This window comes from Phoca vitulina, unplaced genomic scaffold (genome assembly GCF_004348235.1).
Source record: "Phoca vitulina isolate PV1807 unplaced genomic scaffold, GSC_HSeal_1.0 scaffold31, whole genome shotgun sequence".
Lineage (NCBI taxonomy): Eukaryota > Metazoa > Chordata > Mammalia > Carnivora > Phocidae > Phoca > Phoca vitulina.
In genome coordinates, this window is record NW_022589734.1 from 3,724,906 (window position 1) to 3,742,252 (window position 17,347).

General features: G+C 42.8%; 1 protein-coding gene across 3 annotated transcripts in view; it reads right to left on the minus strand.

The window, feature by feature from the left end:
* Nucleotides 1-4,500: 4,500 nt before the first annotated feature.
* SERPINB9 (serpin family B member 9) overlaps nt 4,501-17,347 on the minus strand; it is a 13,293-nt gene continuing 446 nt past the window's right edge. Inside the window, exons 2-9 of one of the 3 annotated variants that reach the window (XM_032424831.1) lie at nt 16,903-17,082; nt 15,771-15,923; nt 15,072-15,249; nt 11,458-11,595; nt 10,982-11,099; nt 9,356-9,498; nt 7,873-8,028; nt 4,501-6,615 (exon numbers count right to left, since the gene is read on the minus strand). In XM_032424831.1, the coding sequence (XP_032280722.1) occupies nt 6,211-6,615; nt 7,873-8,028; nt 9,356-9,498; nt 10,982-11,099; nt 11,458-11,595; nt 15,072-15,239 (1,128 nt within the window). In that variant the 5' untranslated portion in view covers nt 15,240-15,249; nt 15,771-15,923; nt 16,903-17,082 and the 3' untranslated portion in view covers nt 4,501-6,210. The remainder of the gene's footprint in view (nt 6,616-7,872; nt 8,029-9,355; nt 9,499-10,981; nt 11,100-11,457; nt 11,596-15,071; nt 15,250-15,770; nt 15,924-16,902; nt 17,083-17,347) is intronic. The other 2 variants (XM_032424830.1, XM_032424832.1) reach the window with 2 other exon arrangements.

Sequence of the window (17,347 nt, forward strand, 5' to 3'; positions counted from 1 at the left end):
CCCTCTTACCTGGGAGAGGTCTAGAGATCTGGGTGATGTCCTCAGGGAGAGACATCAGTCACACATTCCACGAGAAGGTAACTTCCCCTCCCTGCACCTTACCCGAACCGCCCCGTAATTCACTGCAGCTCATCACAGTGCCCTAGCCAGTGAGGCTGATGAGGGCCCATGAAACCTTAAGTGACCCTCAGACACCAGGTCTGTAGAAGACCTGACTGAAGACACTGCTGTCCCGTGAGCTTTTACAAACATGAGGGCTCCTTCTGTCTTGGCCAGAGTGCTGAGTTCCAAAAGCGCCCTCTTTTCAGCCTTTAAAGCATCCTTGACTTTTTCCTCTCGGCAAACTACCCATGGAATTTCTGATTGTTCCCTTGCCTGGCTAGTTAATGACCTCAGCTCTGACATTTTTTAGCCCTGTTGGTGTTTGTTTTAGCCTTGAACATCTACTATGTTTGTGTTTCAGGCTAAACTAAAAGATTCCCACGGTCATATCCTGTTAGAACACGATTCAGAAAAAATAGTGTTTCTGTTTCCCTTGACAGCCAAGGATTAGAAAGTTGAAATGCTCTCTCAAATCTCACAAAACCCAGAGTATGTACCGGGCTTGTGTGATTGGTGGTGTTCAAGCAGCGCCAGCTTCAGCAGCATGGGACCTGCGGATTTGCAAAAGGCCCCGCGCTCGCAAATGCCCTGTCCCTGATTCGATACTGTCCTGAAATTCAAACAAGGGACCTCATTTTCCTTTGTAGTAGGCCTCATAAATTGTGTAGCTGGTGCTAGGTGCTGGGTGCTGAGGGGACAACTGTGGGACAACTCCTGCCCTCCAGGACTTTACAATCTTGGGCAGGTGGGTGAATAGTTCATTTATATTCAGTGTACCAAAAGCTTCAGCTTCAAAGAATTAAACACACAGGTGGAGTATTTCACCCACAAGGATTAGTGAGTATTAGCTGCTGATGGAGGGTTTGGGGCTGGGGGAGGTGAATGGAGGGGGAGGGATGGGGAAGAAGGGTTTCAAGGTAGAATGTGGAAAGCGTGAAGCCCCAGAGGAAAGACAGAGCATGGAATCAATCTATCATCAGGAAACTGTAAATAGTTTAGTCAGGCTAGAGCTGAGGATTGTCCTTGGAGAAAGGCAAAGGATGGACAGGAGAGTGGGCTAAATTAGGAAGTGTCTTGGATTAGCCTGCTCAGACTGCCATAATCAAATACGGCAGACTGGGTGGCTTATACAACAGACATTTCTCACAGTTCTGGAGGCTTTAAGTCAGAGATCAAGATGTCAGCAGGGCTGGTTTCTCCTGAGGCCTCTCTCCGTGGCTTGCGGATGGCCACCTTCTCACCGTGGCCTTTTCTCTGAGCTTGTTTGCCCTAGTATCTCTTCTTTTTTTTAAAGACTTCGTCAGACAGAGAGCGAGAGCACAAGCAGGGGGAGCGGCAGACAGAGGGAGAGGGAGAAGCAGACTCCCCACTGAACAATGAGCCAGATGCAGGACTCGATCCCAGGACCCTGGGATCATGACCTGAGTTGAAAGCAGACACTTAACCCACTGAGCCACCCAGGCCCTCTTCTTTTTATAAGGACACCTATCATGTCAGATTAGGATCATACCCTTCTGACCGCATTTAAGTTTAATTACTTCCTTAAAGGCTCTATGTCTCAACATAATCACATTCTGAGGTACTGGGGAGGGGGTGTGTGGGCGTTGACATGTACATTTGGAGGGAACACAACCCAGTTCCTTACTGGTTAGCTCTATGTGGGCGTTTAATCTTTATCTTAAAAGTCGTGTGAAACCACTCCTCCTCATCCACACAACCCTAGGGAATATATGAGCAAAGTATATGAAGTCAGCTCACAGAACAGGAAATAAAGCTTTGAAAAATAATTAAAAAAAAAAAAAGCTGGAAATGAACCTTATTCATGAAAAGAGGAAGATACATGTTTGACTGACATTCTTATTAAAATTTATTCTAAAAGCCAAGAATAAAATATTTTAAAGCTGTTTATGTAGATTTTATTTCAGTTTCAATACCGTGTCACTCAGAATTACACATGTGGTTATATCCTGGAGTTCTTCCTTTGAATTACGTGCAGATCACAGGATTAGATTTTCCTAGTTGAAACATTAAATAATATTGACACACAGAGAGTAAAAACTGGAAGTTTTCCTCCCATTCCCCCTCAAAACCTTTCCCAGAGATAACCTCTGTTAAAGGTGAAGGCTTAGCCTTTTAAACCTTTTCCCAGAGACTCACATACGTGAATTTACGTGTAGACATACAGGGTCTGTTCACATAAATGCGTGCGTCATGCTAGGCACGTTGTACTGAAAGCTGTATCTTTCACTTACTTTGTTTTCATGACCTTTTTCAGGAACTGCATATAGACCCTTCACAATTTAAAAAAAATGTTCTGCAGAGTATTGCATAATATAAATGAATTAAATTCTTCTATTGCGGAAAAAATAAAATTCAGTTAAATTGTAAGGCGCCCAGTCGGTGTCCCTGGGAAGCGGAGAACTGCTTGGTGTGGAAAAACCCACACAACTGGTGTCAAAAGTATTTAGTAGGAGGAGGGAGAAATGGTGTTTCTCTTTAGTATGTACTAAACTTCGTTTGCTTATATGCCACCCATAACCACATGAGGGAAAAATGCTCTCACTACAATTTTATAATGACAATAAAATTTAGAAATACCATAACAAGAAAAACAAAACTATGTCTCTCTCTCTGTCTCTATATATATACATAAATATATAGAGAGGGAGATAAAAAAGATTTGAATAAGTGGAGACTCCTCACATTTCCCGAACAAGACTAAACCCTGTAAATAGATTAATTTATCCCCAAATTTATATGTTTAATGTCACACTAATCCCTCCAAAAAATACCAAAGTTAAAAACATTATTTTGAGTATTGCAAAATTATTCTGACGTTCACCTTGAAGAATGAAGATGAGAAAATCACCGTGAACACTGGGAAAAAACAGATTATTTACAATTAATGTTGAGAAATTGGCCATTTGTAAATAAATACAATTATATTTTCTCCTGAATGTCAACAACACAGAAACAAATTTCAGATGGATTAAATAGTTAAATCAATTAAAAACATAACAGTTTAAAAGAAAATATAGGTGACGTGCTGGTTTCAATGGGAAAGTATTCTAAGAGTTGAAAGCAGTGTCAAAAATCACTACGGAAGAAAACCTAGATTTGACTATAGGAATAAAAAAACTCTGTTCATTAATAAAACATCATAGCAAAATTTATGAAAAGTTTCTCACCAATAAAAAGAAATACAATAGGTGTGTATCCTTGTATAATATATACTGCAGAGATTTTTAATCTACATAAGTAAAACTTATAAGTTGTTAAACTAGATATATATATACACATATATATGTATTTTTTACTCAATATCATCTATCCATAAGACTGAATGTACACCTACTTTGTACTTTAGTCTAACTCCTACATAGTGTCACAAAGTATGCGCACACCTTCATTATTCCCATTGAGATGGACACTTAGGTAGCTTCCAATTCATTGACAACATAAATGAAGTTGCAGTGAACCCCCTCGTGCCCGTACCTCTGGGGACCTGTGCAATGACATCACTGGGCCACACACCCAGAAATGAGCCGCTGGAGCCCAGAGCAGACACCAGTTGAGTTCACTGCCAGATTGCTTCCTATCTGAGCCATATTGGTTCTTGTTCCCACGAGTGCTCCTAAATTTCCCTACTTCCTGGCTGATGCTGCACGGTATCCAACTTTCTGACACCAATCCGATGGATGTTGAGCAGTATCTCAGGGTATTTTATTTGTATTTTTCTGATTACTAATTGACTGCCTTGTTCTCTTTGATTTGCAGGAGTTCTTTGTATACCCTAGTGTTAATTCCTTACTGATTTTTTATAATATTTTCTTTCAGTCTGGTTGTGGATTCCATTCATGGAATGGATTTGATATATATATGCCAGCTGTATAATTTTTCACCTTATCACTTGTTTAGATATTATTTTTTTATCTATTATCAACATCCTTTTGCAATTCAAAAGCATTTATAGGTGTTGAGACAACTGATATCCCACATGCAAAAAAATTAAGTTGGACCCCTACCTCACATCATATACATCAAAATGGATTAATGTTCTAAATATAAGAGCTAAAATCATAAAAGTCTTATGAAAAAAACAGTTGTAAATTTTCGTGACTTTGGATTTGGCAAAGGATTCTTACATATGATACCATAAGTGAGTAACAAAAGAAAAAGTAGAGAAACTGGACTTCACTGAAATTAAAAACCTTTGTGGATCAAAGGACATTATCAAGAAAGGGAAAATATAACCTAAGCAATGGGAGAGAATATTTGCAAACCATGTATCTGATAAGGGTCTTGTATCCAGTATATATAAATAACTCTTACAACTTCACAACAAAAAGACAACCCAATGAAAAAATGAACAAAGGACTTGAATAGACTTATCTCCACAGAAGATATCCAAATGGCCAGTAAGCACATAAAAAGATGCTCAACACTATTAGTCATAGGAAAATGCAAATAAAACACACAATGAGATTTCACTTCCTACCCACTTAGAGACGCCATCATTTTTTTATAAAAAGAGGGGTGGGAAATAACAAGTGTTCATAAGGATGTGAAGAAACTGGAACCCTTATACAACAGTTATCCAAACAAATACATGTACGTGCATGTTTGTAGAAGGATTACTCATAAATATCAAAAAGATGGAAACAAATCAAATGTCCACCAATGAATGAGTGGATAAACAAATCTTATGCTACAGCTATATGGTGGAATATTATTCAATCATAAAAAGAGATGAAGCACATGCCACAACATGAATGAACGTGTCATGCTGAGTAAAAGCCAAAAACAAAAGGTCACATGTTATATAATTCACTTATATGAACTATCCAGAGTAGGTAAATCCATAGAGGTAGAAAGCAGATTGGCAGTTGCCAGGAGTTGGATTGGGGGTGGGGGGAGTAACTGCACAGGGTTTTCCTTTGGGGTGATGAACATTTTTTGGAACTAGATAAAGGTGGTGGTTGCACAACATTTTTTTTTTTTTTTTTTTTGGTTGCACAACATTTTTAATGTACTAAGACCACTGCATTGTTCGCTTTAAAATGGTTAATTTTATGCTATGTGAATTTCACCTCAATAACAAATTCTTTAAAAAGGCCCCAATAATGTCACTGATATCTAATCACTTTTTAAAAAAATTACAGAGCTCATCTATGATCAAATTACTTACCGCTGCACTGTACACGGCACATAGACATGTAAAATATAGTCCCAACCCCTGAGGAATTTAAGGTCTAGTTGGAGAACACAGATGATTAATAAATAAAGCAACCGCCATAAGAGAAATGCCCTCCCTCAGTATGCAATGAAGAGTTCAAAGATGCACACCTGCTTATGTAGAAAAGGAAATTTTTCCTGGAGATGACATTGGAAATGAACTTTTAAGAGTTGAGCGGAATTTTTGTTAGAGTTGGAGGTGAAGAAAATACAAGAACAGAAGGAAAGGGGATCCCTATGAGGAGATCACATGATAAGTTTAAGGACATTCCCTCGTCCAGCCTGGCTGTCATAAAAGCTACTCTGGCATGAGTATTAAAGACCAGGTGTCAAAAGCCCATGACTCCGCCCCCTTTGTCTCCAATGCCTGATGCCCTGTTTGCCACCTACTTAGGCATGAATGTCAAAGATAAAATAAAAATGTGCATTAAAGAAGCTTTCTAAAAAGCCCATGCACCAGGCAGACTATAAAATAATAGCCTCAGCTAGCAGCATTTATTACTACTGAAACAGGCTAAGGCAAGTATGCAACCAGATTTGAGGTACAAGGCAGAACACAGTGTCACTAGAATGAATTACAAGTGGAATGAGAGGGGAGTAAGTCTGGGGCCATCCAGGGAAACTTTGCATTCCATCCTATGGGATTCGGACTGCCCTTTAAATACTACAGGGAATCATTAAGGTCTCTTGTCCCATGAACTTGGCTAAGTAGGGCAAATGAGTGGTCAGGATGGGGAGAGCTGGGTGTGGACAAGCATGGGATTGAGATGCTTGAGGCATCTGCCCTCACCTTTGCACCGCGCTTCGAAGGCCCATCTTCCCCGGGGCTGTGGAGCAGGGCAGGAGGACACAGAAAGAGGGGAATGCTCACCCTTATGGAGAGGAAAACCTGCCACAGAACAGAATAGTGTTGGCTGCATTGTGCCTAATGAAGAAAAGGAAGGGGTGGTCGGCGCAGAACGTGGGGCCAGAATCCATGCAACACTCCACAACCAAGATGGCTGACGCGGCCGCGGCCTCCGTGCCTTCCTCGTTCACCTCCACAAAACTCTTGTGCACGAACTTGGACAGACACAGATCTCTCTCGCCTGACATTGCCGAAAAGTCAGCCTCGTCCTCCCGAAAGGCATCAACCATTCCCAGACCCCGGAGCACAGATTCCATGTCATAATCCTCTTCCAGTTGAAATCTCGGAAGGAAAACTTCCACTTCGGTGCTCTGCATACGGTCTGGCTTGGTCCAGGCTCTGAATTTCTCCAAAGTGAGATTTTTTTCCACCTGAAGGACCAGAATTAGACTTTAAAATTCATACTTCCGTACGTAAGGCCACGCACACCCACGTACGCTTCCTTCTCTCGGAGATGGGTGGTGATTGTCTCTCGGAGATGGGTGGTGATGGGACCAGGGGCACCTTTCTGCGCCGGGAAATTCGTGAGATCTCGGACTTGTGCTATTCCAACCACGCTCCCTTGCCAAGCAGGCAGCACGTGAGGCAGCCCCAAGGCATACAACCAGCGGCTGGTCCTCTCCTTACCCAACAGTATCTACGACACATCTTTCATCCTGACAACGCTCAATGCCCAGCTGACTGTGATTTTCTTTTTAACTGCGCTTATTTTTTGAAGATGAGGCATTGCTGGTAAGAAAAACGATTGGAAAAGAAAGGGCTCTTGCTGGAGCAATTTGCCAGAGGTGCAATCCTGTGCACCTTCTGAAGAAGAGACGGCAGGTGGCAAGGACACACAGAGAGCCTCTGGCTGCAGCTCGGCTCACGCAGGCCCCTTAGGACACTGGGAGTGCTGTGTGCCCCTCAGCGCCTGGGCCTAGAAGCTCCTGGGCCATGGATGACTCTCACACTAGGGATGCATGCTGAAAGGAAGCAAAGTGAGTTGGGAGTGCCGTCTGGAGCTGTTTCTGGCTCTGCTCTCCTGAGTTTCGGGTTCTTGATATTTAAAATATAATGCAGGGGTGCCCGGGCAGCTCCGCTGGTTAAGTGTCTGCCTTCAGCTGGGTCATGAGCCCGCGCTGGACTCCCTGCTCAGCAGGGAGTCTGCTTCTCCTCTCCCTCTGCCTCTGCCTCTGCCCTACCCCCACTGTTCATGCGCAATCTCTCTCCCCCCCCCTCAAATAAATAAAATCTTTTTAAAAAATAAAGAAATAAAATATAATGCTAACAACGATTATGATAATAATAACGGATCATATTTATTCAGGGCTTATTATGTACCAGACAATGTGCTAAGCTTGTTACTCGAACCATCCCTATTTTATCCTCATAGTAACTCTCAGGCAGATGTTATCACCATCCCTGTTTTCCAGGTGGGAAAACAGAGTTAAGGAATTTGGCGAGATCACATAGATAATAATGGGAGAAGTAGGTCCTGAATGACAGTTTGGTTCCAAAGCGCGAGGGCCTGAATACTGTGCTCTGTTTCCTGGTTGCCCACATCACTGACTTAAAAGGTAAACATAAATGTTCAAAGTGGTGCTTGAGTTCCAGCAAGAAGGACGCAAAGGGCGCCCTGGGGTTCTCACCAAGCTTAGATCCACGTTGTCGTCCGGGAGCAGAATGACCATGCTCAGCTCCTCACCCTCGTAGGGCAGCTCCAGGACCTGGGTCTGCACCTCTTTAATATAGGCAAGCTTAAACGTAGCTTCCTGAAACATCATCTGCACCGGCTTTTGCTCCTTCTGACGGGAAGAAACAGATGAGCACGGAATTAAAAACAGATTATTGTAAGAGGCAATAAAAATTTCCAAAAGAGCTATTATTGGCTCCAGGAGTGTTTTCAGCACCCATGATGGAAACGATATTCGTGTGCTAGTTCCGACTCTTTCCTATCATCGATACGAGGCATCTATGGGAAACAGATACGGCGCTAGCCTAGGAAAGGAGATGTTTTATTCAGCAAAATAAACGTGATACTCTGCATTTCCCACAGGAGGAAATCAGATTTTCCTCATGTAAAATATGCCTGGCAAATATATCTAAAGGAAACAATATAATCAAATATAATGAAATAGAAAATTATTTCTATTTAACTGGAAAAAGTTTTTATGATAAAGAAGAAGAGACTGAAGAGTTTCACAGCAGTGTGACTGGTGGTGTAAAGAGCCCCTCAGGAAGCAGTCTGCCAGCAAGTAGAAAGAATGACATATCTCCTCCTGTATTTAAATGCAGTTGTTTCAGTTCTGATACTCTAATCCAAGGAAATAGTTTTCTAAAAACACAGAAGAGGTATATGCATGCAGAAGTTAATTGGACTACTATACTCATTAAAGTTTTAAAAGTTGATATGGATCAGCTATTCTAAAAATTAGAATTCTAAAATCATAGCTAGAAAAGTTCTCCCCCTTCCACTTTTGTAACTAGAGGGCTGATTATGTAAAGTACACCTTATGCCCCACCCCCCAAAAAAAGGTTTTACCTGTGCAGTACAAGTTTCCTAATTGCATTAAAATGGTATTTTTTTTTTTTAGGGGCTGGGAGATTTGGCAAGCTATTTTAATGCCTGCCTGAATTGAAGTTATACCTCAATATCAAGACTAACATCTTTGTCAGTTAGTTTTAATATTAGAAACTTATAAATACTAGATTAATAATGATTAACAGTAATTCAAGTCTATACTTATTTTTTCAAGTATCTGATTAAAGAAATATTCACTCCTTCTATCCACTCGCCCAACACATACACATATCTCACTTCCTTAACACGTTTTTTGCTTTCTGTTAAGCAACTTAGGCTTAGAGGAAAAGTCTTAAGTTTCCAGAACTAGGTGGCAGCAACGAATGTAGGAGAAATTATCAGAGGCAGTAGGAATAGTAATAAAATGCAAAAAATCAGAGGCAGCAAATTATTTTTATTTCTCAGTTCTTTTCTCCTGAGTTTAAAATTTCATTCAAAAATGTGTTATGTTTCAAAATTATTTCTAACCAATCATTTATGCTTTTACAAAGTTAACTTTTTCCATTCAATTTCTTCATGAAACTAGAAGGATTTTTGAAAGCTTCTCTCACCTGGTTTATTTTAAAAGGCATTTCCCTTGTGTACATTTTGTTGAACTGTTCATTCCACCTTCCTTTGAAGTAGATGGCATTGACAAGAACCAGCCTGGTGTTTGCACTGATTGAGTTACTCGGCAGTAAATCTCGAATTTTACCTTCCAGGAAAAGTAGAGAATATATTAAGTTGTTTTCATAGAAGTGTGATGAATAAATCGTAATAAGGCTATTGACAGATCCTCAGTTATTAATCAAGAACCAAACATTCTTTTCTTTTCCAAATTTGGTGAGTTTGGATTGCTATGTGCAGAAATAAAAAAAACAACACATACAAGGGGTTTTCATGGTCAGGTCATAAATGCTGTGGGAACACCCACAAAGTCGATGACAGTGAAAGGTTTCTAAATCATTCAAAACACTACACTAGGTCGGACAGCAAGGCAAGCGGGAAACGAGGGATGGGCTGGGAGGGACTTAGGTTCTCTCAAGTGCTAAAACGGAGTGTTTGGTTTAATGCACCAAAGGTACAATGAGTGCTAACATTCCACAACTATGTCCACATGTCAGAGGCAGCCAGAATGAATGACTCAAAGGGGATATAGTTGACAATGGGCAGCATGGGTGCACTGAGGAGCTTCTGGAAGCATCCGGAAGAGATTTCACTATTTGATCCTCTAAACAAAATACCAGACATTCCTGGAAAAGGTAAGGTGGGCAAGTGAAAGATACTCCCTTCTTCCCTAGATATCAAGTTGTACCTTTCCAATGAACTAAGAGCATCCCTGCTAATTCCCTGCCTCCAGATGGCATAAGTAGCAAATATTACAAGAAGAAATGGTAGAATAACTGCTAACTCTCTAAGGAGAGACAACCTCTTGTTCTCTATTGTCTGATTTATTGATAGAAATAGGAGTGTTCCTAGTGGTACTAAGTAGAGTTGGTGCAGAGGGTCCTGAATGGTTCAAACATCATTGATCATGCGGGTCAAGATCAGAACACACCACTCTGTAAAACAGAAACGAGTAAGGCTCAACGCCAAACAAAGGATGATTTCAGTCTAGAGAACTGATCAGCCGTGAGAGAGCATCTGCAGTTGGCCTACCAAATCTAGGCTTATCAAACCTAATTAAGGGAGTGTACGTGGAAGACATGAAAGAAGCAGCAGAATAAGTAAGCTTAATGTATAGGGTGAAGGTGGTGGTATGTGAGGTCCACAGAGAATTTCGAAGCCCAAGCGTATGTCTCAGAGAAGATCTGACCGATAGCCTCCTTCCTACGGAGGTGATGAATTCCCCCAACATGTGAATGTTACAGGCCAAGTGAAAGTATGTTTCAGTGTACGTTATTAAACTGGAAATCCAGCCTATGACTTTCTTTGGACATTTGTATCAGTCTTTCTTGTCCCAGGAGAATGGACAAAATTAAGTCTCTGTGGTTGAAAACCTGAGCATCTGATCAGAACCCTGTGAGTACATTAAGTTTCAAATACGCCAAGAGGCCCAGCCCGTAGGCAGGCCTCTGACCATCTGAAACACTCGTCAAATCAGAGCATCAGGAAAAGCAAGGGGAGGAGAACCAGGGGAAAGATGAGAAGGCAGAAGGAGAAGGAAAAAGAAGGGGGTAATAACATGTAATTCTGACCTTCAGTCTTTTTTGAGACCCAAGTGTTGATGTGCTCCCTGCACTGCTCTGCATCATTGGCAAAGGAAAGCTGCTCCAGCTCAGCATGGTAGAACCGAAGACAGGATTCCTTAAAGGCCTTTGGAGGGAAAAAGGTTCAAATATGGCTATATTCCTAAATAAAGTTCAGGTTCCAAGAAAATTGGAATCTTACATACATTTTATTAAAACGAGTATACATTTCTTAAAAGTGGTCATATCTCAGTCTACTAGGTACTAAAATATCAGAGTTTATAAATAGGTAAGTACTAAGCTCCGAATAACCAGAAATGGATAAGTGAATTTTAGAAGTAATCAATTTTTAAATAATTCAAGGCACAGTTATAGCATTATGATTTTTTAAAAAAATGTTTACCATAATTTTCAGTTCTCCAAGATCTTTCTTTCAGACTCCGTATTTTGATTACAACTTTTATTGTTCTGCTGACTCAACTTACCGAGAGGAATTCACAAGTCTTTTCTCCAAAGAGCCTGCTGGCCATTCTGAGCAAGTACTGGGTGCCAGGTTTGTTCACTTCAGCAAGAAGTGACTGGAAACTCTGATGAATGTCTTTCTCTGTGCTTAATGAAAGCACCTGTTGAGAAAAATAATTTTAAAATTTATCAAGATTGTTCTTTGGGGGGCAGCTGGGTGGCTCAGCCAGTTAAGCGTCTGACACTTGATCTCAGCTCAGGTCATGATCTCAGGGTTATGAGATCAAGTCCTGAGTCAGGCTCTGCACTCAGTGTGGAGTCTGCTTCAGATTCTCTCCCTCTCTCTTTGCTTCCCCCCTCCCCACCAGCTGCTCGCACACTCTCTCTCTCAAAAAAAAAAGATTGTCTCAAAAAATCTGTAAGCAAAATTCTTTCTTAAATACTCTACAAATTTTTGCTTTAAAGTACACTGGTTTCTCTTTTTAAAAAAAGGACATTACATTCATTTTAATCGCAGATTTAATACATACTAGAGCAGCACTATGTGGGGTAAGGAGAAGATACAGAGAGAAAAGGACAGAGAGGAGAGGGGGAGGGAGAGAACAGAAAACAGGGGAGTAAGACAAAATGGATGAAAGACCTAAATGTGAGACAGAAATCCAACAAAATCCTAGAGGAGAACACAGGCAGCAACCTCTATGACCTTGGCCGCAGCAACTTCTTGCTAGACACGTCTCCGAAGGCAAGGGAAACAAAAGCAAAAATGAACTACTGGGACTTCATCAAGATAAAAAGCTTCTGCACAGCAAAGGAAATAATCAACAAAACTAAAAGCCAACCGACAGAATGGGAGAAGATATTCGCAAATGACATATCAGATAAAGGGCTAGTATCCAAAACCTGTAAAGAACTTACCAAATTCAACACCCAAAAAACAAATAATCCAGGCAAGAAATGGGCAGAAAACATAACAGACATCTCCAAAGAAGACATACAAATGGCCAACAGACACATGAAAAAGTGCTCAACATCACTCAGCATCAGGGAAATACAGATCAAAACCACAATGTCAGATCAAAACCACCAGTCAGAATGGCTAAAATAAACAAGTCAGGAAATGACAGATGTTGGCACAGATGTGGAGAAAGGCGAACCCTCCTACACTGTTGGTGGGAATGCAAGCTGGTGCAGCCACTCTGGAAAACAGTATGGAGCTTCCTCAAAAAGTTGAAAATAGAGCTACCCTATGACCCAGCAATTGAATTACCAGGTATTTATCCAAAGGATATAAGCACAGTGATTTGAAGGGGTACCTGTACCCCAATGTTTATAGCAGCAATGTCCACAATAGCCAAAATATGGAAAGAGCCCAGACGTCCATCAACAGATGAATGGATAAAGAAGATGTGATATATATATATATCACAATGTGTGTATATACACACACACACACACACACACACACACACACACACACACACCCAATGGAGTATTACTCAGCCATCAAAAAGAATGAAATCTTTCCATTTGCAATGACCTGGATGGAACTAGAGGGCATTATGCTAAGTGAAATAAATCAGACAGAGAAAGACAAATACCATATGATTTCACTCATATGTGGAATTTAAGAAACAAAACAGATGAATATAGGGGAAGGAAAGAAAAAATAAAATAAAAACAGAGAGAGAAGCAAACCATAAAACACTCTTAAGTACAGGGAACAAACAGGGTTGCTGGAGGGAAGGTGGGTGGCGGGATAAGGTAACTGGGTGATGGGCATTAAGGAGGGCACTTGATGGAATGAGCACTGGGTGTTATATGCAACTGATACTAAATTCTACCCCTGAAACTAATAATACACTATATGTTAACTAAATTGAATTTAAATTAAAAATTTAAAAATTAAAAAAAAACAGGGGAGTAAGAATTGGCTTTTCTGCCTAAATAGATATCTATTGTTTATAGGTAAGTAATAGGAAGGGGCACCTGGGTGGTGCAGTCCGTTGAGCATCCAACTATTGGTTTTGGCTCAGGTCATGATCTCAGGGTCATGGGATTGAGCCCTGCATCGGGCTCTGTGCTTTGTGGGGAGTCTGCTTGGGAGTCTCTCTCCCTCTCCCTCTGCCCCTCCTGCTCGTGCTTGCTCTCTCTCTCTCTCAAACGAATAAGTAAATCTTTAAGAAAAAAAAAGGTAAGTAATAGGAAAGAATGACAAGGATAAGAGGGGTTCAGAAAAAGGGGCTATTACAGAATCTTGCATCCCAAGGAAAACGTAAGTATGAAATACACCCTATACAGAGTAAAATTTGCTTCTAAGATTTACAAGGAAAAAAGAACAAGACATACAGTTAAAAGCATGAAAAGTTCATGGAGAAATGGGCAGAAATATAATCAGTGGGGAAAAACATCACTTTCAGTCTCTGCCAGTGCACACAGAATCCGAAAGCTAGTTCTTTGAAAGAAGTTCCCTGAGTGCTAGGAGTAGCAATGTGTATTTAGCATATTCAGTGCCATTGCTGTCCAGTTGAGCACAGGAGGATAAGGAATTTCAATGTCTCTGAATACAAAGTAACCAGACAATCTTCAGGTTCTCAAAAAAAGCTCCTAGAGGGTTCATCAGTTAGCCTAAAACACAGAAAAGTTCAGTAAGCCCAAAGAAGCCCCCTTCTACACGGAAACACCCAGTCCTTCCTACCACAAGCTGAAAAATGATTAACATTGAGTGGTCACCCCAGAAAGGGCTCTCAAGGGAAAAGAAAGTTAGTGGCTCAGTTGGTTAAGCGACTGCCTTCGGCTCAGGTCATGATCCTGGAGTCCCGGGATCGAGTCCCGCATCGGGCTCCCTGCTTGGCAGGGAGTCTGCTTCTCCCTCTGACCCTCCTCCTTCTCATGCTCTCTGTCTCTCATTCTCTCTCTCTCTCAAATAAATAAATAAAATCTTAAAAAAAAAAAAAGAAAGTTATATCAAAACAAAGAGCCACACTGACTAACACACCAATAGCGAAGATGTGTGTGGGGGCATGAGGCAAGCTTTCAGGTTTCATCTCGGGCACATGTCCCCTACCTACTCTATAAAACCCCTTCAGGACAGGGATGGATTCGTAGTCATTTTCAGATGTTTGCTGAATGTTTGTTAAACTAACTGGTCCACATGCGTCTGCATATGCAATAAAGACGTGCTTTTTTACCCACATTGCATATTTTTGTCCATCCCCTTACTGAGCTAGGAAGACCTGAAATAGATATGAACCTCCCCTTCCTTACTAAAGAATAATTATAGCTATGAAGTCTTTTACTCCAAAAATGAGAGCTCTTAGCTGCTTAGAGTTCCAAATAATTTCAGTATCATTTCCTAAACAAAGATAAAGTGCTAGGATAAGATTCTGATAGTCTTATCCACATTATTAATAAGGGAACTTGCCCCAAAAAATATCTCAGGGAAGGAGACTCCCAGCCTTGTCCTTTGTGTCTTGGTCCCCAGGCAGCCCCACCTGCCAGACGTAAGCACAGGGGTGTCCACACTGGGCACCCCTCCCCCCCTGCTTTACGGCAGTTCTGCAGCCTCAGGTACGAAGCTGGGTGATGGGACATAATAACCGAAAGGCAGTCCCTTCTGCTGGGTGACAAGCAGGTTTACCTGGGCCATCTGGGCAGCAGTGTTTCCTTTTGCCCCCAGGAAGACCATGGCCAGGGCTGAGGAGATGCTCACAGGAGAATAGAACACGTTGTGTGAAGGGTTGTCTTGACACAGTATCTTTAAAAGCTGGATGGCAAAGGTGCCATTTGCTTCAGAAAGAGCGTCCATGATGCAGGGTCTGGAACCAGAGCATAAAGACAGATAAAGAGAGAGGCTGCTTCAACAACCCCCCGCCCCCCCCAACGAACGTTATTGACCTCACATATGGCAGTTTGGGAATTGTACGGGTTTTTGTTTTTGTTTTTTTTAATAATAAAGCTCATAAATATTTTAAGTTGAAGGAAAACCCATTTGCTATTGCTCTCCATCCAAACAGTAAGTCCAAATATTAAGATAATTAGCTAAGTGAGGGCGCCTGGGTGGCTCAGTTGGTTAAGCAACTGCCTTCGGCTCAGGTCATGACTCTGTGGAGTCCCGGGATCGAGTCCCACATCGGGCTCCCTGCTCACCGGGGAGTCTGCTTCTCCCTCTGACCCTCCCCCTCTCATGCTCTCTGTCTCCCATTCTCTCTCTCAGATAAATAAATAAAAAAATTAAAAAAAAAAAGATAATTAGCTAAGTGTGGTACTGGCAGAAGATAAAACCAGCTTGAGAGCCTTGGGGAAAATGAAGAGCACCAGCTCCTGGGCACAGACGCACAGCACTCAGCCTCCGGAGATCAGGGAAGTCCAATCTTCTCCACAATACATTCTTTTTCCATACATTTATGGAGAGAACTTCTGAGAGTTTCAGTTATGCAACAGACCACAGTCTCCCCATCTATTAGCCGATTCTTGAGAAATGTTTGAGATGCTGGTAAGCGAAGAGAGACAGGCTACAGTTGGGCATGGAACTGGCTGTGAGGCCAGGACCTTTCATCTACAGTGACTGGAGAGCCAATGTGCTCTCCTGCTGAGCAGCCCATGGCCAATTAACACCCAACTCAGAGTGCAGGACCATTGCTAGGGGCTAGGCATCACGTGACCTTCGGACCTTGGCACTGAGGGTGAGGAGTCTGGGCGTTTTTGTTTCACAATTTTTTTTTGCTAACTCAGAAACACTGATTTGGGAGTTTTACCCGTTAGTCTCAGAAAAAGCCACTACAGTGGACTGTGCATGAGAGGGCGAAGAGCAGCCCCGGTGGAACACCAGAATGGAGAGGTGAGGTGGAACAGAGAAGGGTCCAAGAGAGCAAAACCACTGAGAATGGGGAGGCCAGTAATCCTGGTAGCTACAGAGGTCAGAAGCCTAAGTGTGAGTGGGCAGGTCTGCTGACCACACACCGCTCCCATCCCCCAGCCCACATTTCTCCAGGGAATTAGCTAAGGGTGGAAATGAGACCCTCACTCACCCAACGCTGGCCTCACACCCTGGGAGACCTCCCTGACTCCTCCCACCCACCGCTCCTCATCCCCTCAAGCCCGTCACCAAGGTTTGCCTTCTGCTGCCTACATGGCTCTTGAACCAGTCTACTTCTCTTGAGCCTGCACCCTAGTCTATACCACCTGATCCCTCTCCCCGCGGACAGAGCCACACCCCCCCCCCCCCAGTACCCTCCATTCTGACAGGAAAGAGTACCCTTTCAGCCCTCCTCTTAAACCTCGCAGGGCCCTTAAGATAAGCCCGAAGCTCACTTCATTTAAATGGCTTATGCCCCACCCGTCCGCCTCCTCTGCCTCCAGCCTCGGCCTCTGGCCATCCTGACCGCCTTTCATTCCCTCCAAGTCACCCCTGGGCCTTTGAAAACACTGTATCCAACTCCACGCCCCCTACACTGATTAATGGCACTCACGCCACCACCGCCTGCCGGGCGTGGGCCTGCAAGAGAGCTCAGGAAACGGGAAGGACTCCATGAATTTGTGTGGAAGGCCTGCAAGAATTAGGATGGGTAAGAAGTGCTTGGATTTGCAGCTGCAGACTGGTGGTTTTAGCAGGAAAGAGGACAGGTAGGGAGATGTCGTTCCGCGGATCCCTAGGAGAGAGAGGAGGTGAGGAAGCAGGGCCGGTGGGAATGCGGCTGGAGGGCGGCGAGCCCGCGGGGAGGAGGCCTGCGAGGGGAAGAGAGAAGACCCTCGGGGAGCGCCAGCGGCTGGGGCTCGCTGGCATCGGGAGGCACGGGCGCCACCCAGCAGCTGCGCCACCGAGCCCACCGAGCAGCTGTGCCACCCAGCCCACCGAGCCCACCGAGCAGCTGCGCCACCGAGCAACTGTGCCACCGAGCCCACCGAGCAACTGCG